The sequence below is a fragment of the Electrona antarctica genome (genome assembly GCF_951216825.1).
Source record: "Electrona antarctica genome assembly, chromosome: 3".
In the NCBI taxonomy this organism is placed as follows: Eukaryota; Metazoa; Chordata; class Actinopteri; order Myctophiformes; family Myctophidae; genus Electrona; species Electrona antarctica.
Window position 1 is genome coordinate 8,169,104 of NC_136808.1, and position 27,173 is coordinate 8,196,276.

The following is a 27,173-nucleotide window of genomic DNA, read 5'->3' on the forward strand; positions in this document are numbered from 1 at the left end:
TTGAAATAAAACTATTCAAACATAAAGTAGCGTACTATAAAAATTCCAGTTCTACTAAATAATACTATGATTATGGCTATTCTCATTTGAAAGTCATATTCTGTAAAAGTGGTCTGCATTGTATGCCTGTAGAATCAATTGCACCTGTTGACGATACTTTCAAGGGAAAAAGAGAGGGAGATAGCATTGGGGAGACAGACAGCAGGAAAGCTGAGGAATAGGTATCGGAAAGGACATCAATATAGAAGCATAACTTAAGTTTTTAAACGTATTATTGTTGAAGAATAGGTATGACAAGATGCAGGCTTAATTAGAGGCAATGCTATTCTTTTTTGCAACGTTAACCTTTTTAAAGGTCATCTAGAGAAGGGACACAAATTGAAATATATATTTTTTTACTTTTTAATATATACAGTATGTCAACAAACACTTTTGAATGGTCTCACATTCAAAAAAGTATCGCCCTGTTAAGTGAGAACGTATGCATGTTTGTAAAAGTGAATTATCTTGCATTAAAAGATGTGCAAGGTACTTGCATGTAGTATGCAGTCCTTCTTTCAGAGGCCATGTGTAGAGACTTCAGCACTGAAACGTTCCGCTCTTCGGTCTTCACATTGCATGCTTACATTAGACTAAGTGCATTGGAGGCTGACAACATCGGTCAAAACACCCACCTTGACAGAAGGGTATCCTTCTGCTCTTTGGAGTGTGTGTGCATGCATGCTCATGGATCAATTACGTGTGTGTGTGTGTGTGTGTGTGTGTGTGTGTGTGTGTGTGTGTGTGTGTGTGTGTGTGTATGTTGCTTTTATTCTGAAGTGCTTTAGACTCTGTCCATTCATCCTTATTTTACAAAATAACTCCTTCCTACATTTGCACAACATTAACCCATTTTGGGCAGGAACCCCTTTTGTTATGCTTTAGCTATTGAAAAATAGCAGACCTACAAGCTCATAGCGCGCCACCGAGTGGCGCGCTACGAGCTTGTAGGTCTGCTATTTTTTTTAAATCGACTGAACGACTGACATAGAAACATAGCTTTTTCAGAAAACTGTCAGGATGTAGAAGACATTTTTAGAATCTGATCTCAGGTCAAAATGGGTTAAATCAAACAGCATGGTTGCACATGGTGGGCGTCGTTGGGTAGGCATCATTCAGAACGTGTTCTGGTGAAGACATTGGCAGCCGCAGCCCGCCGGGCACTGGTCCTGACAGCGGAACCACTCCATCATGTGGCTGGTGTGGCCCCCGTGGCCGCAGCTCAGGCAGAAGTTGGAGGAGCCGCGCACGGCCACGTGGCAGATGGCACACTGGAAGGTCAGACGCTTGCACACGGCACACTGGGTCCCCCGCGCCTGGCTGCGACAGTGACAGCAGTACAGCCCGAACTCTAAGACAAGACGTGATACAAAATGATACAGACACTGGTCACACTGGGCCCCACGCCTGGCTGCGACAGTGACAGCAGTACAGCCCGAACTCTAAGACAAGACGTGATACAAAATGATACAGACACTGGTCACACTGGGCCCCACGCCTGGCTGCGACAGTGACAGCAGTACAGCCCGAACTCTAAGACAAGACGTGATACAAAATGATACAGACACTGGTCACACTGGGTCCCCCGCGCCTGGCTGCGACAGTGACAGCAGTACAGCCCGAACTCTAAGACAAGACGTGATACAAAATGATACAGACTGGTCACACTGGGTCCCGCGCCTGGCTGCGACAGTGACAGCAGTAGAGCCCGAACTCTAAAGACAAGACGTGATACAAAATGATACAGACACTGGTCACACTGGGTCCCCCGGCCCCGCCGCGCCTGGCTGCGACAGTGACAGCAGTACACTTTTTTGGTGTTTGTATTCTTTGTAATTGCTGCTATGCTCAGGCACCTTAGTTAGTTTTTTTTATTATCTCAGGTACTTTGTAAATATGTAGATTCTGTTGATCTCTTGTTTTGATCTCCTTCCCACTTGCCCCCCACCCCTCTTCTTCTCCCCCCCTCTTCTTTCTATGGAAATTAACGTTGCGATGGGAACGATGTACAAAAACGAATTTCACCCACTTCTTTACCTTGCAAACCTGTGATGTGACAATAAAACTGATTCTGATTCTGATTCTGATTCTAATTATTTGTTTGGTCCAAAATATTGTGTTTGTTGTCATGATTTGTCACAACTCGAGTTGGCTTTGTACGACGCTTATACGGTCTTTAAATAAATACTTTTTGAAATGTCTATGAGGAAAAATGCATTGGGAATTATTTCCTGCGCCGGCTCTCTATTGAGAACCAATGTTAGACGGTACGATGATGGTATTAAAGTACAACATGATGGTACATATCCATGAGAATCTCCATAAACTCACCGACGCCCTTGTGTGGTTCAGGAGGGCAGGAGGCGAACTTGAGCACATCTGCCCTCTTGTCCTTGAGTCCCCAGCGGTGGAGGATCTCTCCATAGCACTTTTTAAAGTCATCAAACTGTAATGTGTTTGCAGGGTCCAACAGCCTGGTGCCAACAAAACAAAACAAAACAAAACAAAATGATGAACACAGTACTTGCAGACCAGATTTCAGGTCTGTCATTTGTGAAATGGCAGGCTGGTCAATGTCAAGTGAACAAACACATTTGTACATTTGGCTATTTGTCCGACTTTGAGATGGACTCATTGTCGTCCTCCTAAGGAGGCACAGATATATTGTGTGTATAATGTTGCTGTCTGGTCAGTTATTTCAATGTGTTTCCTGATATATTTGCCAGTGAAAGCCACAGCGCCATTATCTTTTATATACAGAGCTCGTTCATTGCTTGCAATATTGACGCATGAACACAACTGTGTCGTTAAAGTGATACTGTACATCTTGTAAGAATATGAAATCTGCTAGGAGTTCTCTTTAATAACAAGTAACAACCCTATCATTTATAATACTTGAAACAAAAGCAGTGGTTTTCAACCAGGGGACTGGGGACCACCAGTGGTCCTTGAGGGAGGTTGCCCATTTGGTGGTCCCCAGCTTAATGATGGAGAGTTGGTAACCTTTTTGGTAACCATTTTTGACCCCTCTATCACACGGAACTATGTTTTTTGTGTCCATATCACTACGCCCCCAAAAAATAGTTCCATGTGAGAGAGGGGTCAAAGTTGAGCGAAAGTTGCGCTAATATTTTAGAAATAGGTCAACAATACAAATGACGTTAGTTTTGTGAATTAATTTACTTTTACTGCGTGGCCCCCTGTGCACCCCACAAAATGACCGGAACTACTTAATATTGACCAAAACCAGAGCAGAACTCCCACCACGGGACTCGGGCAATCAATTAATACAGTTGCAACCACATACAGCCACATACAGCTTAACCCATTTTGGGCAGGAACCCATGTTGGTGTTTTAAGCATTATGTTATACTTTAGCTATTGAAAAATATATATTTCAGAGCGAACATTTTTAACTAAAATATTTGCTTCTGGGGGGTCCCTGGAACTACATATTTTGAGATGGGGGTCCGTGGCTCAATAGAGATAATTCTAGGGGTCCTTGACATGAAAAAGGTTGAGCACCGCTGACATAGAAACATAGGTTTTTCAGATTTTTTTTAGGATTTAGAAGCCTTTTTTTTAATCGACCTCAGTCCAAAATGGGTTAAGTTCAAAACATCTGAACTATCCCTTTAACTGTTTACTGTGTAGCACACATTCAATGTCACCTCTTGTTCATGTCATGCTGTTCCCGCTCTCGTTCTCTCGGATCGGCGTACATTTGGTTGGCAAAGCGATAGTCGTCAGGAGAGGAATCTCCCCAGGGGGGCACGTGATCCGAGTCTCGAGTCTCTCGACCTGTTGAAGAAAAAGTTTTCAGTTATCTGACAGGATGTGTGTTAACCCATTTTGACCTGAGATCATATTCTAAAAATGTCTTCTACATCCTGACAGTTTTCTGAAAAAGCTATGTTTCTATGTCAGTCGTTCTTGATTTTTCAAAAATAGCAGACCTACAAGCTCGTAGCGCGCCACTCGGCTAGCATAACGTAATGCTAACACCAAAAGGGGTTCCCGCCCAAAATGGGATAAGCTAATGAAACAAAAACCAAAAAACCCCACACATACTGTACATTTGGGGATGCTAAGCATGGAGGTTTCCCCATTTAGTTGCACAGCCTGCGAACAGAGAAACCAACAGCAGGTGGCGCTGCGGACAGGCCCAGCACATTGTGATTCCCTCCAGGAGTTATACGAGAAAAGGATGCACGATCTAATCTCAATGTATGCATAAAAGGACAATCACAAACGCAGCCAACAAGATTAACAAGACTAGATTAACCCATTCTGGTCCGGGAACCCCTTTTGGTGTTTTAAAGCATTATGTTACGCTTTAGCTATTGAAAAATGGCAGATCTACAAGCTCATAGCGCGGCAACGAGCGCCGCGCTATGAGCTTGCAGGTCTGCTATTTTTGAAAAATCGTGAAAATGTAGTGCAAATCTTTGAATATTCTTTCAGAGCCAACGTTTTTAACTCATATCTTTGCTTCTGGGGGGTGGTTCCTGGAACAACATATTTTCAGATGGGGGTCGGCGGCCAAATACATATAATTTTTGGGGACCTTGACATGAAATATTGAGCACCACTGATATAGAAACATAGGTATTTCAGAAAACTGTCAGGATTTTAGAAGGTATTTGTAGAATCGTCCTCGGGTCTAAATGTGTTAAAGATACAAAGTGTGTATGTACTCTCCCGACAGAGAAATGGTAATAGGGCTTGCAAACCTCGCACCTTTGGTATGCAAATTCAGGGGGTGTGCCATTTTGGCTGTGATGAGTCACTACTATACCTGGCCAACGGATAGGCATACAGTGGTGGAAAAAGTACTCAGTTGATGCAGATCTAATATGTAGTAGGGCTTGTAGGCCATCACAATCACAATGGCGCCGGTAGGCGTGACAGCCTACTGTGACATCAGCCTTGCATTCCCTATAGAGCGTCGCAGTCCCGCCTCCTACCCTGGACCAGGAAATGAAACCCAATGCATTTTCCTCATAGACATTTCTTAGTCGTGACAACTCATGACAACACAAACAATATTTTGGACCAAACAAATAATTAGAAAGAAGAAAAAAACGGCAGGTTACAACACTTTTTTTTGTTGTTTTTCTTCTTTGTAATTATTTGTTTGGTCCAAAATATTGTTTGTGTTGTCATGAGTTGTCACGACTCGAGTTGGCTTTGTCCACGGCGTAACCGTCTTTAAATAAATACTTTAAGAAATGTCTATGGGAAAAATGCATTGGGTTTCATTTCCTGGTCCAGGGTAGGAGGCGGGACTGCAACGCTCTATTGCAGCTGTAACTCAAACCCTGGTTCTCCCACATGGGAAACCAAAACGGGGAAGAACCCACCATTGAGGAGACACTGCAGTTCATCAGGGCGTGAAGGGACCAAAACACAGAGTGGTGTAAAACAGCGACCTTTGGACCGAGTGGCTGCATACTGAATGCTGTGAACCAACAAAGGTAAAGCCTGCCGGCAACAGACCTTCCTTGTTCTTAGTTAACTCACCCCACTGTCAGGGAGTCCCAGCGGGACTATACCGTTTCCTTTGCCGGTGAGCTTTCCTTAGTGGCAGTAATGTTAAACTATTAACCACATGAACGTCAGTGTCCCTATTCTGGGGCAAACATTAGGCGAAAAAAAGAATTGCCTATCGACAAGCCCTCATCCAACGGAAGAGGGCTGGCATATCAGCCGGAGACATCTTTCTACACGTACATTAGGCTGCATTTCAAATGATTTTCTTTTAGTGTGAGCTGGTGCTATCTTACCGATATTCCAGGCTGACTCTGAGGTGCTGGAATAGGAACCCGAGGTCACGGAACTGGACGTGAGGCTGGGCTGAAAGAAACAAGCAGAAGATAATTGAGGTCACACAGTCAGGGTGTTAGATTGTGTTGTAGATCATTTTTAGATCAACATTTTTGTCTATAATGATGTCCAAAGTAGGGACTACATGTCGTGGAAAGTGGATATATGAGTAAGACGTATGACGTCTCGTGGGAGCAATAAGCCTCCAACCGACCTCCAAAAACAAGTAAAAAAAAAAACAAGCCAAATCTCGCTAGAGAAATAAGCCACAATGCACCTCAAAAACAAGCCCAGAAATAAAAAATATATTAGATGCATATATCATTATAATTACTATGTAGGTCGATAAAATGGATGTTTTGTTTATTTATTATTAACATTACACACATACAGGAGCCGGGTGCTTAACCCATTTTGGGCGGGAACCCCTTTTGGTGTTAGCATTATGTTATGCTTTAGCTATTGAAAAATAGCAGATCTACAAGCTCATAGCTTGTAGGTCTGCTATTTTTGAAAAATCGAACTGACATAGAAACATAGCTTTTTCAGAAAACTGTCAGGATGTAGAAGACATTTTTAGAATCTGATCTCAGGTTAAAATGGGTTAATAAGTAGACACCAGACCGATTATTTTCGTTTTTAAGATAAGCCCTCCAAAAAAACGCAACCCGCAGCTCTGTATTTTTACCCTCAACAAAAAAAAAACAAGCCAAACGTTGCGATAAATAAGCAGACTTGGCAACACTACGTACGTAGCGTGAGTGATAAGAGGGAAACGGTGAAGGCCGTGGGGGATGGTGTCCATACAGGGAGTATGTTTCTGTAGGTGAGCCTTGGGCCTTGAACACACAACACAACATGGCCAGGGTCTGCACGTCACTCATCTGGCTGTAGTGGTCCAAACTGAGAGAGAGAGAGAGAGAGAGAGAGAGAGAGAGAGAGAGAGAGAGAGAGAGAGAGAGAGAGAGACAGAGACAGAGACATTGATCGAATACTTTATTAACATTTTGCAGAAAAAAGCACAGGAAAGTACAGTTCAATACAAGGTCTGCTAAGAGGATTTAACCCATTTAGGTCTGACCTAAAAAAAAAATCTTCTAAATCCTCCAGTTTTCTGAAATAAATATTTTCACGATTTTTCAAAAATAGCAGACCTAAAAGCTCGTAGCGCGCCGGTATTTTTCAATAGCTAAATTATAACATAATTTTTTAAAACACCAAAAGGGGTTCACGCCCAGAATGGGTTAAACCCAAGAAAGCCTATTGGCTTGTTTCAATACAATTGTATAAAACACTGGGTCCAAGCAACGAATGAAAGCATCAGTACATGTCAGTGTAAGAGAGAAAGAGTGGTTAGGTTTTGACCAGGTTTCCCTTGTCGAGTGATGTTTTTACTTACTTTACATGGAGAATGACCCATCCTCCCATATTTTATTTATACAGAGAGCTAGGGGAAAAAAGCGCACTCAAGGCAGAAGGCCACTAAGGGGGGATGAGTCGAGTGTCAGATGAGAAAAGAATATCTTGTCTTGTTGTGCAACATACCAGCATTTTGTTGTGCAGTATGTTTTCGCACAAGTGATAGAATACGTTTGCTTTATGATGTGATCTTATGATATTTTGGAGAGATTGTTCATGGCACTGAAGGCTGTTTACTTAATGTTGGCTTCATGCTGTTGAAGTATTGTTCATTAATTAATAAATATTCATAATAATTATTCATTAATTAACCCATTCTGGGCGGGAACCCCTTTTGGTGTTTTAAGCATTACTTTAGCTTTTGAGAAATAGCAGATCTACAAGCTCATAGCTCGGCAAAAAATTGTGAAAATGAGGCACAAATCTTTGAATATTCTTTCAGAGTGAACGTTTTTAACTCAAATCTTTGCTTCGGGGGGGACGACGACGACGACGACGACGACGACGACGACGACGACGACACACAACATATTTTCAGATGGGGGTCGGCGGCCAACTACATACATTTTTGGGGATCCTTGACATGAACATGTTTGAGAACGACAGAAAACTGGCAGGATTTAGAAGGCATTATTTTGTAAAAACCTGAACGGGCTGCTACTCACAGAGTCTCAAGCAGAGAGCGTCCAAAGGGGTGTCGGGCCCAGGGAGTGTCTGTGTCCGGGTCCGAGTCTGGACTCAGGTCTAGACTGGTAGCTGCAGCTGCCAGGGCCCAAACCTAAAAACACACACGCGCACACACGCGCGCGCACACACCCACACACGCACGCACCATGTCTAGATAGTGAAATACTGAAAGTGTACGAATGAATCCAAAAATGCTGAGTGTTCATTTAACTTAATTTAAATGAACACTCAAGTTTTCACAAGTCAAATGAAACACTTGGCCAGACTCTGTAGTATGGAAACAATAAACTCCTCAAGTGTTAATTCATCAATTTGTAACGCTGAGAGTGTACACTCCATTCTGTACGGGAACCCCTTTTGGTGTTTTAAGCATTATGTTATACTTTAGCTATTGAAAAATAGCAGATCTACAAGCTTGTAGGTCTGCTATTTTTTTTTTAATCTTGAAAATGTAATTTAAGTCAAATCTTTGCTTCCGAGGGGTTCCTGGAACAATAGATTTTCAGATGGGGGGGTCGGTGGCCAATTACATATCATTTTTGGGGTCCTTGACATGAAATATTGAGCACCACTGATACAGAAACATGAGGTATTTCAGAAAAGTCAGGATTTAGAAGACATTCTTTTAAACTGAGGATGTGTCCAACGTGTACAAGTGAGATGTTGTGGTGTGTCAGACCTTGGCCACGTCCCTGCGGCCCACGGTGAGAGAGGCCGCTGCGTTCTTTTGACACGTATCCTGGATGTCGTTCACGTTCAGACTGAAGACGAAGACACAGAATGAGCATTAAGGCCCTGACACGCTGAATGAAAAGCGTCAGAGACGTTCCTGTTGTCATATCAAACGCACCCCATTGTTTACAACGGCTGAAGCAACGGCTAGCGTCATAAGCAGACATGTCAAAACCTGTCTCGTTTCTATTTCGGGGCATCGACGCACGTCACAGAACATCCACAATGACTTTGAGCAACGCCGAATTATAATAAACTTGTATTGCAGTGTAGGTACCAGGAATGTTTGTTTTCACTTGTTTGACCTTCTGGAAACACAAATCCGTTTTAACACATTGTGTGCCCACACAACACTTTCAAAATAGTAACCCAGGGTGCCCACTTTTTACATTCATTTTTTTGACATTTTTCTTAAAAAAATAAAATAAAATAAAAAAGAACAGACACTTTACATATTTGAAATCTCTTTTTTTCTAAATTTAATGATAAATCTAGAGGTACAGGCATACATTTCCAGAACGACCTGTTATAGCGCCACCAGGAGGCCGACTTTTAAAAAACACATTTTTGGATATTAGTATACTCCTCCAGATTCTGTCCAAAAATCCCGCAAATCGTTACACAATATCTCTATAACCATGTGTTCAAGACGGATCTGTCCGATATTTCTTATTCCATCCGAATTGCCTAACATTGGTTTTCAAAGTTTTTAGTGTTTTTAGACTTTCCTACTAGGCTGAAGAATATATCCCACCCTTTTCACATTGGCCTGTTATAGCGCCACCAACAGGTGGATTTTTGCAAATCACATTTTTGGAACAAAATGCCTCAAATCATCCAATTGCCATCGAAGGCGTATGAAGAAATGGCACCCATTTCACATTGGCCTATTATAGCGCCACCAGGAGGCCACAACCTGACCTGCCCTGGTGGAGACATGTGCCCTGAGGGGCACTATATATAGTTTTGTACTATTCATTTACAGAGATATTTGGATATGTGGTAACCTTTTTCCGTCGTTCAATTGTACTACTGTATTGATGTGGTTGTCTTTCTTATATGTGAGGGAACCGGGGAGGGTGGGGTACATGTGGGGTTATTAGTCTTTAAAGATTTGATAAAAAAAAGTGACACTCTAGGCCAGGACCTTACATTACCGTTGATCTATTTTATCTTGGTCTGGAATGTCACTTAACTTCAGAGACATGTTTAGCAAAAAAAAGTGGTGATAAAATGTCAAAATACATTGTAAACTTCGTCGTCATCATCATCTGTTTAAAGTCCGCTGGATCCTCTCTATGGCTTTCTTCAACTTGTGTAAAATGAAACGCATTTTTTTGTGCTTCTGCAAACAAGAATACAATATAATCACTATTCATATTGATGAGGTATGTATCCAGGGAGTGATAAAAGGACTCAGAGGGTGTTGAGCTACCATATTATCCCTAGAGAAGATATGGCTTCTGACCAGTGCTGAACGAGCTAGAGAAGATATGGCTTCTGAAGTTCTGACCAGTGCTGAACTTGACAAACAAAGTAGCTGTGGTCTGTGCATTAGTAGCCTTGCCGAGCCATGAGGCCCATAGGGCCTATCTCCTGTTTCTGTAACGTGAGGCAGCTTGATGTACAAGTACACCCCCTGGACATGATGTAGTATGTCACAGGGACTTACCCCCAATCCAACCCTTGATGCTGAGTGTCAAGCAGGGAGGCACTGGGTCCCATTTTTAGAGTCTTTGGTATGACCCGGCCGGGGATCGAACCCCGACCTCCCAGTCTCAGGGCGGACACTCTAACCACAAGGCCACTGAGCTGGTCTGTGGATGGTTTGGTAGAATTCACAGCTAACAAGTTTCGCAGTCTCAAAGCCACTGGAAAGCAAAAAAGCTTCTTTCTCCGAACAAACAGATACATGAAACGAACTGATAAGAAACAGAGCGAATCAGGGAAAAAGAAAACGCTAGCCCCAACCTGCACATTCGCCCCCTAAGCTCGAATTGCACCTTTCTAAGCTTTTTTTGTTGTATTTTATGGAACATAGCCTACTGTGAAGTTGTTCATACAGAGTTCACTTATCTTTGCTAGTACAGGGAAAACATGTACTTTTTTTACTCTTTGTTTTTCTCTTTTTTGCACTCTATATTCTATCCTTTTGTTTGTTGTGCTTACTGTGATTTTGCTGTTTGACGTTATATTATATATTTGCTGCTGCATTGTCTGAAGCAAGCCAAACAAAAATAAGTTTTCCTCTCTTATGTACCTGTACACAAGATGGAACAATAAAGTTTTCCTCTTATGTACCTGTACACACGATGGAACAATAAAGTACAACCTTGAGCCTTTTAAAGGCCAGCAACACCCTCCACATCATGGGAAATGTTTTCATTGTCATTGTCAATAAATTAGTCTTTGGGTTTCGTTATAAAGGAATTATGAGCAGGCATTCGCCGTCAGCATTGCCTTCAGCACGACCAACTCGATCGGTGACAATCAATATGTATTCATATTTGGTGTTTTAAACATTATGTTATAATTTAGCTATTGAAAAATAGCAGATCTACAAGCTCATAGCGCGCCACCGAGTGGCGCGCTACGAGCTTGTAGGTCTGCTACTTTTGAAAAATCGTGAAAATGTGCCTCAAATCTTTGAATGTATAAGAGCGAACGTTTTTAACTCAAATCTTTGTTTCTGGGGGGGTTCCTGGAACAACATATTTTCAGATGGGGGTCGGCGGCCAATTACATATAATCTTGGGGGTCCTTGACGTGAAAATGTTTGAGAACCACTGACACAGAAACATGTTTTTTTTCAGAAAACTGTCAGGATTTAGAAGGCATATGTAGAATCCTTCACAGGTCAAAAATGGGTTAAAGTTTTCCTTGACGCCACCACTCACATATAGCTCTCTCCCAGTGCTTTGTGGACAGGCAGTAGAATTGAGATCTCCTGGATGATGACTTTCCCAGCCAGCTTGATGGGCCTGTTGTCTGTCCCCTTAGTCTTATAACGCCGTGATTTCTGGAGGGGGGGCAGAGAGGAGGGGCAGAGAGGAGGGGCAGAGGGGGGGGAACCCGGAGGGACGAAGCACCACATAATTAAATGTGGTCTGGATGACAAATTGTTGTCCTGTGCATGAATTAATTAACCAGCGTCTTGCCTGCAGACCCGACGGAGGTCAAATAAAAACAGTTTATGAAAAACAAAAGACAGGAGTTAAATTGAAACGTCCCACTGCACTTGCACTTACAAGCCCAAAACCCCTTTATGTTATTTTTGCGCGATAGTTAAGTTAGTTGACCGTTAAAAGTGGTTCACGGAGAAGGCGAGAAGGAAAATGGAATGTATCGGCTGGTTCAGGTCGACAGCGTGCCTTGGAGTTACTGCAGCGCAATTACATGCAAGCAGGAAGGAAAGAATGTGGATTCCAAAAAGACACAACTACCCAGATGAGACAAGGAGAACAATAGTTGGATGGGAGAGATGTGGATGGAGAGAGAGAGAGAGAGAGAGAGAGAGAGAGAGAGAGAGAGAGAGAGAGAGAGAGAGAGAGAGAGAGAGAGAGAGAGAGAGAGAGAGAGAGAGAGAGAGAGAGAGAGAGAGAGAGAGAGAGAGAGAGAGAGAGAGAGAGAGAGAGAGAGAGAGAGAGAGAGAGAGAGAGAGCGAGCGAGAGAGAGCGGGCGAGCGAGCGAGAGAGAGAGACATGGAGACAGAGAGACAGATCAATACCGGGAAGTCATGAATGGTCTGCACAGACCAGCGGCGATAGGCAGACATTAGTGGCTTCTGATTGGAGGAGGAGGAGAGACGGGAAGGAGGAGGTGACCAACAGCGGCGTAGCGGGGAGGGAACAAGACATGTGATTGGGTGGGCGGCGGGCACCACAACATGACAAACAAGGAACAACACAAAAATGAAAGCTTTTCAGTAAGACAGTTAAGGCACAAAGCCGGGGAATTTTAAATACACACAAACTGCTCTGTGAATACAAAAACAATGGCATGGCATCAACATACTGTAACTAACCGGCATTAGAAGACTTTGGGCAGTATTATGCGTGTCTTAAGTACCAGGTCTTATTACTTAACTTAAGACCTGGAGGCGTGATCAATGCCATTTGGCTATTCTGAGTGGCCAAACAGCATTGACCACGCCTCCAGGTCTTAAGTTAAGTAATAAGACCTGGTACTTAAGACACGCATAATACTGCCCACTGAGTTATTTCCACATGTTTCCTGTCCTAAAGGCCTGTGCTGGTAGTATGGCATGTTTATCACATTGACTTAACCCATTCTGGGCGGGAATCCCTTTTGGTGTTTTAAAGCATTATGTTATACTTTAGATATTGGAAAATAGCAGATCTACAAGCTCATAGCGCGCCACCGAGTGCGGCGCTATGAGCTTGTAGGTCTGCTATTTTTGAAAAATCGTGAAAATATAGTGCAAATCTTTGAATATATATTCTTTCAGAGCCAACGTTTTTAACTCAAATCTTCAAAGCTTCTGGGCGGGGTCCCTGGAACAACATATTTTCAGATGGGGGTCGGCGGCCAAATACATATATTTTTTGCGGATCCTTGACATGAAAATGTTTAAGAACAACTGACGACAACTTCAGAAAACTGTGAAATTATTTAGAAGGCATTTGTAGAATCGAGCTCAGGTCTAAACGGGTTAAAGCCCCTTTCCCACTTGAACTGAAAACAATAAATTCACTGGCAACATATTGTTAACGGCGTTTAATGTGTGTAATCACCATTATAGCGGGGCAGATAACGTGCAATTTACAGGTGAATCGTTCACTTGCGGATAAAATTGGCACACATACTCCTTAGGGATTGCTCTTTTGATAAAACCATTGTGCCAAATAACATTTCAAGATGGCGGCCATTTTTCAAGATGGCCACCATTGAATATACAGTAATATTGCATTTCGCAATAAAATCCCATAGTCCTATTTGAATGATCTTGGTGTCAAATCATACATTTATCACCATGTAGAATCCAAATTTGGACCCATGGACTTACTCATTGGCTTCCTTGTACCATATATCAGTCCCGGAATCCTAATATTCTGCTAAATTAGAGGTTTGTGTTATGTCTGACTTGGGTAAAATGGATGGTAGTGTAGTGTATATCTTAATATTGTTATAGGTTTAGTGTGTGTGACTGTGTGTGTGTGTGTGTGTGTGTGTGTGGCACACTGGTGGCACCGCTCCTGTGAAACTCAGCATGGGGTTCAGTATCAGCTGAGTAATTTGTTTGGTATAGCTTGCTAAATAATGACTTCATTGTCCCAAATGTTGTCTAATAGCTAGTGTAGATTACATGTAGTTTACCATGTATGATGTTTAGTTAGACAGCCACGCCTGAATTGACATGGTATGCCAACACGGGAGAGCCGAGCCAATAATGGTAAGTTGGCTATACATGACTTATTCATGGACTTACCAAGATGGTGTACAGAACGCACGGGACTTAAATGATACTGGATGAACGATCGGGCTAGGTGTAGATTAGTGATGCACCGAATATTAGGCCTATTCGGTTTCGGCCCAAATAGGCAGAAAATATATCACCGAATATGTATGCAATTAATGCATTCAAAAGAGCTGAATAAATGTTTTATGGACCCATAATAGTGATTATTATTTAAGTTAAGTTTTGCCATAACCATTCCTTTTGCCATAAATCAGGTAGCTTTAAGGTACGGCCATGACAGTAATGGTAGGAAAAAAGATATATAATATTAATCATATTTGTATATTCGGTATTCGGTTTTCGGCCAAATGTTTCCTATATTCGGTTTCGGCCAATAATTTCCCTTTCGCTCAGCCAGTGGAATGCAGCTGGGTGTTGATGCATCTGCTGTCAACTCCACAAGACTGAAGGAAAAACTCATGCTGTCAGAAATACCTGAGTTGGATGCTCACAAGCAGGGAATGGATGTTCTTTTGGCTTTCCAGAAAGATGTAGGCTTTGGCTTGTCAGAAGCCTCTGACTCTTATAGTGAAGCTATTGTCCTTAGCAAAGCAGCTAACATCTTGCAAAGACATATATGCTGGACCACAAGTCCCTCCAAATCAGGTATTTCTTACAGCAGTTTTTCATTCAGTCTTGTGGAGTTGACAGCAGGTGCATCAACACCCAGCTGTTCCAGGCACTGGGCGTACAGGTGAACTATATGTCTGCAAGTCGGAGGACTGAAGGACCCTCACCAGATCTAAAATCTGAATGTTCCTTTTCCAGTCTCTTTGTGGTTGTGAGTTATGACCTCTCTCTATTGTACAGGTCTGCCAAGCAAGCAGTGTGGTATTGGAGCTCCTGTGCAATAACATCTCCACCACTGAGTCTTGCAACTCTCTTATTGAGATTCATCGTCATAGCTTTCTTGTGAGTTCAGAGTATGCGACATCTTTGTCACATCTGAAACATGTTTGGCTTTTAATGCTGATTCTACAAAATAGCAGATCTACAAGCTCATAGCGCACCACCGAGTGGCGCGCTATGAGTTTGTAGGTCTGCAATTTTTGAAAAATCGAATACATTTTTGAAAAATCAAACAGATAATTCCGGCTGTCCTTGACATGGAAAAGGATGAGCACCACTGACATAGGGGTTTTTCAGAAAACGGTTAGGATTTAGAAGACATTTGTAGAATCGTCCTCAGGTCGAAATGGGTTAACATCTCCTCATCATTGTGTTTTAATGCATTATTGATTTACAAACCAAATTCAAACATCCATTAAACCAACAACGTATTCACCATGCAATGATCTTTAGCAAAACATTAGCTTCAGTTATTCAGTTAGATTCGGCCACATCTTCAATGACTTCAATGAGAAAATATTAACAAATATTAATTAACGGCGGTGTGGACCTATATAACCTTTTCATTTGTCCACAAAATGTAGAAATCACCCTCTTCACTTACTTTGTGTAGAAAGTGTGTGTGCGTGTTTCTCACCCGTTCCTTGTAGTAGAAGGAGGAGATGGAGACTGTGTCCTTGTCAGCGCGGGTGGGGCTGCCGCTGTACAGCCTCAGGGTGGTCTGAGACTCCGTTCTCATCTTCATAGGAGTCAGTACGCCACTGTGGTAGGCAGACAGGGCAGACAGGGACCTGGAGCACACACACACACACACCCATGAACACACATGCACACACATGCACACAGTCACCAGTATTGTTTTTGCCAGTAAATTTGGATTAATCCTTTAAAAAAAGATGTAGTTTTCACCTGGGTGTGGGCTCTGTGGTCGGGACAGAGCGGTGCATGGTGATGGGCCTGGTGAAGTACACCAGGCAGCCGGTACCACAGAAGCGGGCCCCTGATGTCCGAGGAAAGGGAATGTTGGCATCCTGGTGGGAACAATAAACAGAATCAGAATCAAACTATATTGTCACATCACGATCACATTACAAGTAACATGGGTGAAATTCTTGTTTGTGCAGGCTCATCATTGCAGTTAAAAGAAAGAAAGTACATAGTACATGACTGATCTACATGGTACAATATGTATGCATATAAAAATAATTAAATAATAGTGATGTAGCCTATGTGTATATATATAAAGTAGTCTCTACTAAAAGGAGACCAATTCAGTTCAGTCTGTGCGGCGTCACCAGTCCTAGTTCTTTCTTTAACAAACAAGGACAATGGATAATAAAAGCTAAGTTGGACACGTGGAGATTGGGTTATATTGTGATGTTAAAAGAAGGACAATTCAGTTGATTCTGTTACATGGCCTCCTTAATTGACCCGTATTGAAGGAAAGTGTACTTGAATACTGAGGCTTGTTTTCTCATTCATACAGTTCCACCTGGGGGCGGGGGCATTAAAGTACACTGCCCAGTACTTCTACTGTTGACCACTCCTGAGCTCAAGGACATCTTGGTTGAGGCATCTGTTGCTCATGTTGACGTATAACAATGGGAGTCCCACCCCATGCCGCCTAAGCCAATGGGCGTCTGACCCCATACTCTGAAATGCTGCCTAAGCCAATGGGAGTCTGACCCCATACTCTGAAACGCGACCAGAAATGCCGCCCAAGCCAATCACGTAGTAGCGACCTAGTTATGATTGCCTGCCTCCCTAACCCATTCTGGACGGGAGCCCCTTTTGGTGTTTTAACTAAGCGCATTATGTTATACTTTAGCTATTTCAAAATAGCAGATCTACAACCTACGAGCTTATAGGCACAAATCTTCTTCTTCTTTCAGAATACTTTTTATGTATTTCGACGTCAGGCCTAAATGGGCTATATAAGAATATATATTCAAAGATTATGACACATTTTCACGATTTTTCAAAAATAGCTAAAGTATAACATAGACCAGAAGGGGTTCCCGCCCTGAATTGGGTTAAGAGATTCAGGAAGTGACACACAAGCTGTAGACAGTGTGCGGGAGCGTTTCTTTGTTTTTCAAAGATACCCTTTTTATGTATGCTCTATTGCCCTACGCACCTGTCACTAGCCTTCTGAGGTGTGCATCGGCCTTTTGCTAAAAACACAAGCTGCAGCAACATGGAGGCCCGTTGTACCTGGTAGGAGCCGTAAGTGACACACTAGCCTCGGAAACCCAGATGTTTTTATTTCCAGGGAGGGGGAAAAGAAAGTCTGGGGCCGAGTCCACGGGTGCAGTACTTAGTTTAGACAGTTTTTGGTTTAGACTAGTCATTGGTTAGACCAGTCATTAGTCCTACAACTACAACCTATCTCAAACCCTCACCCTAAACCTAACCTCCCACGGGGCAGCACACCTAAACCTAACCTTAACCCATGTCTAACCAATGACTAGTCTAAACTAAGTATGCACCCCGAGTCCACTTCAATTCGGCATACAGTAGCGCAAACGTTGCTCACTCTCTGCTGATTTCTGATCGTCTGCACCTTTGTTAAATTGACACACACACACACACACACGCTCCTCTCTCTCTCTGTCGCTCTAATTAGTCTAATGTCATACAGCTGCGTGTAGTTTCGCCTATGCCATAGAAAGCATAGGGAAGTTCCAGGCTAGTGACACACAAGCTGCAGCAACATGGAGGCCCGTTGTACCTGGTAGGAGCCGTAGGTGTTGATGACGCGGGAGAACGTTGGCAGGGCTGGTGTTACAGGGTTGGACAGGAACAAGGGACCCACCGCAGGCCCGTCTTCCTGTGTCTGAGCCGGGGGAATGGTGAAAGAGAGAAACAAACAATTTTAGGGACTGAAGGGAAGGATACATACTCTATCCTGAGTTGTTCACACATCCACATATCCTGCTGCGTATATACTAGCAATTATTTATTTGAAACACATTTCCTCGTGACTCGTGTAGACTGTTGTACAGGGTTGTTTTTGGCAGCAAAGTTTGATTTTAGTTTTAGTCATAGTCTCTTTTCTTAGTCACATTTTTGTCACCTGGAATGTCTTAGTGTCGGTCTAGTTTTAATCGACTAAATATGTTTTTACACTTGCTGAAAATAGCTCACAACGCGTCGCAGCGCGTGCGTATGTGCGTGCGTGCGTGCGTGTGTATCAGAGTCCCACCATGTCAGACTCCAGACAGGACACCAGCTGTCTCACACACGGCTCCAAACAGTTCTGGTTCCTTTTCACCTTCTGAAGTGACGTGTCCGTCAGGATCTGCAGATATGATCACAACGTCAGTGGTGGAAGAAGTACTACATTTTTACTTAACGTAAAAGTATCAATACTGCAAATGTAGAACGTAACAATCTATATAGTATTATAGATTGTTACGTTCTTAGCTTACGCATGTTTCATGATAACTACTTGTTTATGTACAGTATGTGATGTATGCCATGCTTTTTGTTATTGCTTAATGTAAATCGCTCTGGATTAAGAGCGTCTGCAAAATGCCTAAATTGTAAATTGTAGAAATACTCTGTTTCAAGTCAAGGTCTGGATATTTATCTAGGTAAATCACACCTTGTGACAACTGTATTGTTCAGCAATTAGGTATGTATGAATTTTTTCTATGCAAATAATCGATTGTATCAATACTACATTTTTTGTGTGTGGTATTCAGCAATGTTTAGAAGAAAAATGAAAAAGGGTTTAATTACTTAGTTTAAAATAATGTCAATGTATTTTAAATAGTTACTGTATCGATTTCAAATCATTGAATCGTATCGTATCGTATTGCCATACTGAACCAATATCCTCCATGAATCGTATCGTATCGCCATACTGAACCAATACCGTCCATGTATCGAATCGTCAACCATGTATCGTGATACGTATCGTATCGCTGTTAAGAATGTATCGTCACACCCCTAGTACGAATGTATTAAATTTGCTAACAGCTTACCTTCTGTATCTTTGTCCTCATGGCAGACGGTATGGTGGTGGGAGAGACAAACTGGAAGGTGGGGGCAGCGTTGTTGGGGTAGTGGGCGGGGAACTTCACCACCATTCGCACCTGATGGCTCCCGAAGTGGGCCGACACGACACAGCTACTGTTCACAGCATCCATCTGGAGTCACACGTGTAGAAAATATATGTATTTATATGTTACAGTACATGTTACAGTGAGAAAATCACACATGTGTGACGTGAGTGGTGCAACTTCGTGTGGGGTTCCTCGGGGGAAAGTTCCAGACCCACAGGAACGCACCCAGGGTGCCGGCCCGGTTCTGGCGAGCCGCCCCGTGTCCGACACGGTTGAGAAATGACATAGTTACCGTGTGGGGGTCCCTCTACTGTACTGTCACTGTACTGTACTGGCACACCCAAAATCATCATATATACAGTTAAAGGACCACTTCACCACTTTTCAACCTATCTTCATATAATAGGTCCTCACTAATAATCATAAAAAATGGTGCAATTTCTTTCTACTCCTGTCTGTGTCTCATAGGAGGGCTGTGGGCAGTTCAGAAACCGTCTTCCAGTGACATCATCGATGGGGAATACAAGCTAATAGAAACTGCAGGCTTTCTAGTCCTGAAAAGTTGCAATGCAAAAATGGAAGCCATTGTTCTCACGATAATGAAAATGTAAACATTTTTGTAAAAAGATCTTGTTTAAAAAAAAAAATCTGCCTAATGATGATGTCACTGGAAGACGGTTTCTAAACTGCCCACATCCCTCCTATGAGACACAGACTGAGTAGAAAAAAATCGTGCCATTTTATCATGATTATTAGTGAGGACCTATTATATGAAGATAGGTTGAAAAGTGGTCCTTTAATATGTGCGTGTGTGTTTGTGTGTGTGTTAGGTTGCGCACAGCTGGTGAAAAACAACCATGCTGTTATCGTGCTCAGACCCAGCCAGCCAGCCAGCCACCCACATAGCTCCGTAAGGGAGTGGTTGAACTTGCACCACTCAAAAACGGAACAGGGGGTGCCAATGTTTCCAGCATGGGAGGCCGTGGCTGGGGTCGGGTCGAGGCCGGGTACCCTCTTCTCACCTCTACATTGACGTTCCTGATTTGCAGGTTGACCAGGGAGAACTCCTGCTGCAGGGTCTGGGGCAGACCTGCCCCTGAGGCATCGTGCCGGCCACTGGAACTCATAGCTGAATGAACGCCATCCTGGTCTGAGACAGGGAAACAAAACCACACCACAGTACGTGACAACATGGCAATATCATGACGTTATTATAAAGCAGTTACCAATTCATGGATAACAGCTAAGACAGATACCTGGATAATATAAGCCTGCCCTTTTACCAAACAGCCGCGTAATAACGAGCGGCCGTGTGTGCGTCCTCGCAAACAGCGAAAATAGCCGATCTGCATTGAGGAATAGCAGCGCTCTCGTCGGGAGGGGGGGCACAAATCTTTGAATATATATTCTTTCAGAGCGAATGTTTTTAACTCAAATCTTTGCTTTGGAGGGGGGGGGGGGGGGGGGAGACATTTTGTAGAATCGAGCTCAGGTTTAAATGGGTTAAAGCATAACCCTATGTCTCCGACTCCTATTGCCTCATCAATTATTGCTGACGCCGATTGCTCCAGAATTCCACCACTAATGGCTCCTACTAGTGGTCATTGCGCGTCTCACCCTGCAGGTCATCCACTGACAGGTTGGACGTGTGTTGGGGCTCTGGCTCCTGGGAGGACATGGTCTTCTCCGTCTCCATGGTCAGAGACATTCCCTCCAACTCTTCAACCACGTCGTTAGAGCAGAGCTGGACAAACGTGCATACATCAACGACGTGAACAACATGCCGTCTTGGGGAAAGGAATTATGAGTGTGTTGTTGCATTCATTTCTAGTTCATGGATAGGATCAATTGTCATTATGACTTACCTTCTGCAGCTGTGGATCCACTCGCCATATTCTCAGCGTCTGGTCCCTGGACCATGTAACTAACTGGTAGTCCTTAGAGCCTGTATTTATTTTATGGATAGAAGCAGTGAAAACCATTGATAATACGTCTGTTATGATCAGAGGAAAAAGTGCTGTTTTTATCGTTGTTGCACGATGGTGTTTCTTGCTGGATATAGCTGGTTTTCGTGTGCTGTCAGGAAGTCAGTAGCCTCGGAAACCCAGACGTTTTTATTTCCAGGGAGAAAAAAAAAGTCTGGGTCCGAGTCCACTTCAATTCGGCATAGAGTAATCTCTCACTCTCTGCTGATTTCTGATCGTCTGCACCTTTGTTAAATTGACACACACACTCCTCTCTCTCTCTGTCGCTCTAAGTAATTAGTCTCATGTCGCGCAGCTGCGCAGTTTATCCCGGCCATAAAAGGCATAGGTGAGTTCCAGGCTAGGAAGTCAGAAGCCTAGATTGTAAAGACATCATTCCGTTTACATGCCATTAAAAAGGCCACACCTCCAAACAAGATGTCCTATATTATCTCTCCGACACTAGATGGGACTTATATGACCATATTTGACCTTCTTTCTGAGGTCGCCAGCGGTACTCCAGGACCACATCGTCATGGCCGACGAAGGCGTGTACAGGACTGTTGAGGTCCAAGGTGCTCCACAGCAGCAGGCTGTTTTCTCTCCGTAGCTGAGGAACCATCACTGTCACCAGACCATTGGAGAAGGGCTGTACCAGGTGAAGGTTTCATACAGAGGAGACATAAAACACACACACCAAATGCATGTACCGATTACCGAAGCAGAGGTACTAGTACTCTGTACAGACAGTATAGTAGTGTATAAACACCAGGCATGTAACGATATATCGTATATCGATATATATCGATATTATATCCCGACGATATGTATCGATTTATTTAAAAAAAAATGTTTTAGGGGGGCTAGTGTGTGATATGAAATGTGAGCTGTAATCATATTCCATCATATTCACGTGCTTTTGGAGAGAAATGAGAGACTCCATGCAGTCACTTTCAGTAGTAGAGGCCTGCAGAGGGGAGCTGTATGTGTCTGTGACACAGGTGATGGTCGTTATTGATGCTCATTAATACATCAAGGAAGGCAATTATGTTTCTGCACTGTCAAATAGGTCTACGTAGATCCTAAGATGCCATCAAAGAAAAGAAGAAATGTTAACTCGAGCTAGGTTTAAACATGAAAGCATGTTTACAGTTGTTGCACAGAAATTAAGTAATTTTACATGAAAAGTAATGCTACTTTTGCAATGTAGTTAAATACAAATTGTGAAAAAAGCTTGGGGGGGAAGATAAATCATTTAAAAAAATAAAAATAATTGTGTTGAAAATATCGTGAAAAATCGTATTGTGAACCTCATATCGTGATACGTATCGTGAGTTGAGTGTATCGTTACATGCCTAATAAACACCTAGGGAACATTTACCGTGTATCTGGCCTTCCACACTGGCACCTGACAGGACAAGATGTTGAGGTATTTCCTGGGTTGTCTATAGTCCCAAAACTACACAGACAGATTGAACACATAATTCAGTAAATATAGTGCATGGTAAGGCAAAAGGTATCCTCTGGGGATACCTATTGCCTTGCCGAACAAAAAAAAAACGCTATAATCTTAATAAATATTGGCCAAAATCAATTTTAACCCATTTTGGGCGGGAACCCCTGTTGGTGTTTTAACCATTATTTAAAACTTTAGCTATTGAAAAACAGCAGATCTACAAGCTCATAGCGCGGCACTCGGTGCCGCGCTATGAGCTTGTAGATCTGCTGTTATACTTTAGCTATTTAAAAATAGCAGATCTACAAGCTCATAGCGCGCCACCGAGTGGCGCGCTACGAGCTTGTAGGTCTGCTATTTTTGAAAAATCGTGAAAATGTGGTGCAAGAATGATTATATATTCTTTCAGAGCGAACATGTTTAACTCAAATGTTTGCTTCTGGGAGGGTCCCTGGAACAACATATTTTCAACTGGGGGTTGGCGGCCAATTACATAATGATTTCTGGGGGTCCTTGACATAAAGTAGTTTGAGCACCACTGATAAAGAAACACAGGGTTTTCTGAAAAAGACATTTTAGAAGACATTTTGTAGAATCGAACGTAGGTCTAAATGGGTTAAATACAAACGTATCATTTGGTTGCATACCAAGAAGTGTTTGATTTATAGACAATAGGCCTATCTCACAGCCCGCTTTCCACGCCCCCTTCCGGTAGATAGTGGTGTCATTTAACATTAGCATTTACACGTTTTTTTTCTAAGTACATTTCCTAATGTAAAAATGTGACAGACCAATATTATTATGAAGCAAACAAGATGGTAAATCAGCTCGAACAGATAGAACAAACCTTACCTTGAGAAAACAAAAGTTGTAGACTTCTTAAATAACCTCTGTTAACATGTAGTGTCTATGGAGCGACGTCACGCTATCACCACTAGCCCCGAAAGGGGGCGTGAAAAGGGGGCGGGGACATTCTGTGAGATAGGCCTATTAGGTTTGCGGCCCTAAGTGTGGATGAATGTGCTTTGTAGTAGTCCAGGAATCATGTTTGGTCTTACCCTGACAGAGTTGTCCTGACTGGATGTAGCCAGGATGTATTCGCTGTCCGGGTGCCAGTCTAGACCATGGATCTTCGATAGGTGGGCTGCTACATACTCTACTGCTGTGTTAGGTTTCTGTTTTTTTTTTACCAAATAGAAAGCATAGGTTACTTAAAAATGTACCAACCAACATCGATTTGGGACGCAGCCATGTGTAGCATGTCTTTCATGCACTATACCCTCAGCTTCCTGTATCTACCCGTTTGTGTCCCTTCCAGTGTTTTTTGAGTGGTGTAAACCACTCCTACAACTGGCTTTGTTAGTTTACGTGTCTGTCCGTACCAAAAAAAATCACACCCGTGTGAACTGAGTGGTGTAAGGTTTTATATAGCATGATCAGCTGTGGTCTGACGTAATGTCTGACGTAATGAAATCACACCCGGATGTGATTTCAAAACTGGCTGTTTTTGTGCAGAGAAAATGACCACGGTTGCTACGGTCATCCAGTTCACCCGGGTGTGATTTAATTACGTCAGAAATTATTTTGAACATAGCAACCATGGTCATTTTTTTATGCACACAAAAGCCAGTTGTAGGAGTGGTTTACACCACTCAAAAATGAGCATGGTTGCTATGGTACCAAGAAAATCACACCCGTGTGAACTGAGTGGTGTAAGGTATTATATAGCCTGATCAGCTGTGGTCTGACGTAATGTCTGACGTAATGAAATCAGCATCAACCAATCAGCATCAACCATGCTCATTTTTTGAGCACAGACAGACTAACAAAGCCAGTTGTAGGAGTGGTTTACACCACTCAAAAAGCTATGTACCCGTGTCTGTCCGTACCAAAAAAGAACACACCCGTGTGAACTGAGTGGTGTAAGGTCTTATATAGACTGATCAGCTGTGGTCTGACGTAATGTCTGACGTAATGAAATCACACCCATGTGAACTGGGTGACCATAGCAACCGTGCTCATTTTTTGAGCACAGACAGACAGACAGACAGACTAACAAAGCCAGTTGTAGGAGTGGTTTACACCACTCAAAAATGAGCACGGTTGCTATGGTTAGTATGTGACGTCACTGGATGACGTGTTCTATATAAGACCTTACACCACTCAGTTCACACGGGTGTGATTATTTTGCAACAAATAGTTACCCTGTGATACATGTTTTAGCCCATTCTGGGTGGGAACACCTTTTGGTGTTTTATTTTTTTTATTCAACTCTTATATTTTCTCCCACAACTCTTTTCCCAATCCTCCCCACTCACCCACCCACCTTTCCCCATGAGGCCAGACATACAAACTACAAACAACACACACACACAGACACACACACACACACACACACACACACACACACACACACACACACACACACACACACACACACACACACACACACACACACACACACACACACACACACACACACACACACACACACACACACACACACACACACACACACACACACACACACACACACACACACACACACACACACTTTTTGAAAACTCGTGAAAATATGGCACAAATCTTTGAATATATTTCCTTTCGGAGCGAACATTTTTAACTCAAATATGTGCTTCTGCAGGGTCCCTCTGGAACAACATATTTTCAGATGGGGGTCGGCGGCCAATTAAATATATTTTTGGAGGTCCTTGACATGAAAACGTTTGAGAACCACTGACATAGGGTTTTTCAAGAAAACTGTCAGGATTTAAAAGACATTTGTAGAATCGTCCTCAGGTCTAAATGGGTTGTAATATACATTAAAAGATACATTGGATATAAATGGTAAATGGTGCATTTATATAGCGCCTTTATCCAAGGCGCTTTACATAGATTGTGCATTACATTCACCCATTCACACACACATTCATACACCGATGGCAGCAGAAACCATGCAAGGCACCAACCAGCACATCAGGAGCAATTAGGGGTTCAGTGTCTTGCTCAAGGACACTTCGACACTAACTTTGGGGGAGCCCACAGGGATCGAACTGGCAACCTTGCGGTTACCATCCAGCCACTCTACCCCTGAGCCACCGCCGCCCATATAAGAGTATACTATCTCTCCAAATCAGCCTGGCTGGTCAATGGTCATATGCCAGTTTAACCTTGCCATAAGCCAGTGTGACACTCACCCTTTTATCCCAGATCCGTACATCGCCATCGTGACTGGAGGCGAGGAGATACTGATTCTTCTTGTTCCATTTGACTTGTGATGCCCCGGCTGCAAAAAACAAAATAGCAACAACATACTATAGAAGAGGGGGATGATGGAGAAGAAAATATAAAATTGAAATGAATTCCAGGTGAGACCATGTAGCCACTGAACAACTCAAAGCTGATATGCTGTTCTTACCGACTGCAGACAGAGCTACGGTAGGTTTCCGTGTGTCCCTGTGAGATCAAACATGGGCAGATTTAAAGCCCCTTCCACATTGAATGAATAATAAACGGTGAAAAAGGGCACTATGCAAACAATGTGTTTTACCACTCTTCTAAAGTCGTCCTCGTTGCTCTGAGAACTTACCTGGTGTCCCAGATGTAGATATAAGTGTCCACAGAACTTGTGACCAGGAACTCTGGTTCAAACCACGACCAGTCGAGATCACTGAGGGCAGACAAGAGTTTACATCGATTCAGCATTATACAGCATCTCATCGTTTTTCGGAATGAATGAAAAGCTTTATTAAAAAAAAGGTATAATCAGTGATTTCACTTAATTCAAATAATACTTTTTTCCCCTTGTTTTGTGATAATCCTCCCTACTATAGAGTGTGCTGACCATATAATTAGTTACTTCCTATTCCCAGTGAACCACAGGGGTCAAAAAACCCTAGTTTCGGTTTTGGTGGTGGGTGAGAAAGCCTTCATCCAATCAGGATAGAGGGGGCCTTCCTCCAATCAGGATCGAGCGGGGCAGGCCTTGGTGCACGTGCTGTTGGCCTGTTGCACTTCCCCCCACTGTAGAGCGTGTGCATGTGCACATCTTATTACCGGGGCGGACCGGGTTTTTTTCCAAATCACTGAATGCTCATGTTAAAACATGTTAAAATTAGACAACAAAGTTGTCCATCAACTATTACGGTAAAGCTTGGTGTACAGTACACTGCCCATTATGACTGCTACCGGCTGAATTGTAACCATGTGGCAAATAAAAGCTACAATTACAATTTATTTAGGCCTTTAGCAAACAATCTTATCCAGAGCGACTCGTGATTGGTAATTAATCACATAAATAGAATGCAAATTGAACAGTGTAGTGACTCACTGTTTTGAAAGTTCTCAATTTGTTTGTATTCTACAGCGCTTTGACCGTGTGGTGTGTTGTCCTACAGACATTTTATTTGATAATGTTACCTGTGTTTACATGTGTTTTGCATTCTGAGGAGTACGTTTTGTTGTTAAACTGTCACTGCTTCTGTGTGTCAGCAAAACATGTTTAAGCTGCAGTAACATCATAATTAAAATTACCTGATGACTCGCGTGTGGCCCTGCAGGGACGTATGAGCCTCCCCACAGCCATCCCTCCACGTATAAAGATCAACACGCTGGTTGCTCTGTAAACAAAGACATCTCGGCAACGTTCACAA

General features: G+C 42.8%; 1 protein-coding gene across 4 annotated transcripts in view; it reads right to left on the minus strand.

Annotated features, from left to right (window-relative positions):
* Positions 1-395: 395 nt before the first annotated feature.
* Positions 396-27,173, minus strand: part of wdr59 (WD repeat domain 59) — a gene marked incomplete at its 3' end in the record, with an annotated part of 28,586 nt that continues 1,808 nt past the window's right edge. Inside the window, exons 4-27 of one of the 4 annotated variants that reach the window (XM_079496480.1) lie at positions 27,055-27,140; positions 26,111-26,191; positions 25,940-25,977; positions 25,719-25,807; positions 23,580-23,696; positions 22,447-22,524; positions 21,558-21,714; positions 20,967-21,046; positions 20,719-20,845; positions 20,124-20,251; positions 19,021-19,185; positions 18,237-18,332; positions 17,763-17,867; positions 15,941-16,062; positions 15,669-15,822; positions 12,431-12,487; positions 11,601-11,722; positions 8,651-8,732; positions 7,950-8,062; positions 6,618-6,768; positions 5,826-5,895; positions 3,711-3,840; positions 2,371-2,513; positions 396-1,390 (exon numbers count right to left, since the gene is read on the minus strand). In XM_079496480.1, coding sequence (XP_079352606.1) covers positions 1,155-1,390; positions 2,371-2,513; positions 3,711-3,840; positions 5,826-5,895; positions 6,618-6,768; positions 7,950-8,062; positions 8,651-8,732; positions 11,601-11,722; positions 12,431-12,487; positions 15,669-15,822; positions 15,941-16,062; positions 17,763-17,867; positions 18,237-18,332; positions 19,021-19,185; positions 20,124-20,251; positions 20,719-20,845; positions 20,967-21,046; positions 21,558-21,714; positions 22,447-22,524; positions 23,580-23,696; positions 25,719-25,807; positions 25,940-25,977; positions 26,111-26,191; positions 27,055-27,140 — 2,727 coding nt within the window. Of the gene's footprint in view, positions 1,391-2,370; positions 2,514-3,710; positions 3,841-5,823; positions 5,896-6,617; positions 6,769-7,949; positions 8,063-8,650; positions 8,733-11,600; positions 11,723-12,430; positions 12,488-15,668; positions 15,823-15,936; positions 16,063-17,762; positions 17,868-18,236; positions 18,333-19,020; positions 19,186-20,123; positions 20,252-20,718; positions 20,846-20,966; positions 21,047-21,557; positions 21,715-22,446; positions 22,525-23,579; positions 23,697-25,718; positions 25,808-25,939; positions 25,978-26,110; positions 26,192-27,054; positions 27,141-27,173 lie in introns of those variants that run through there. The other 3 variants (XM_079496481.1, XM_079496482.1, XM_079496483.1) reach the window with 3 other exon arrangements.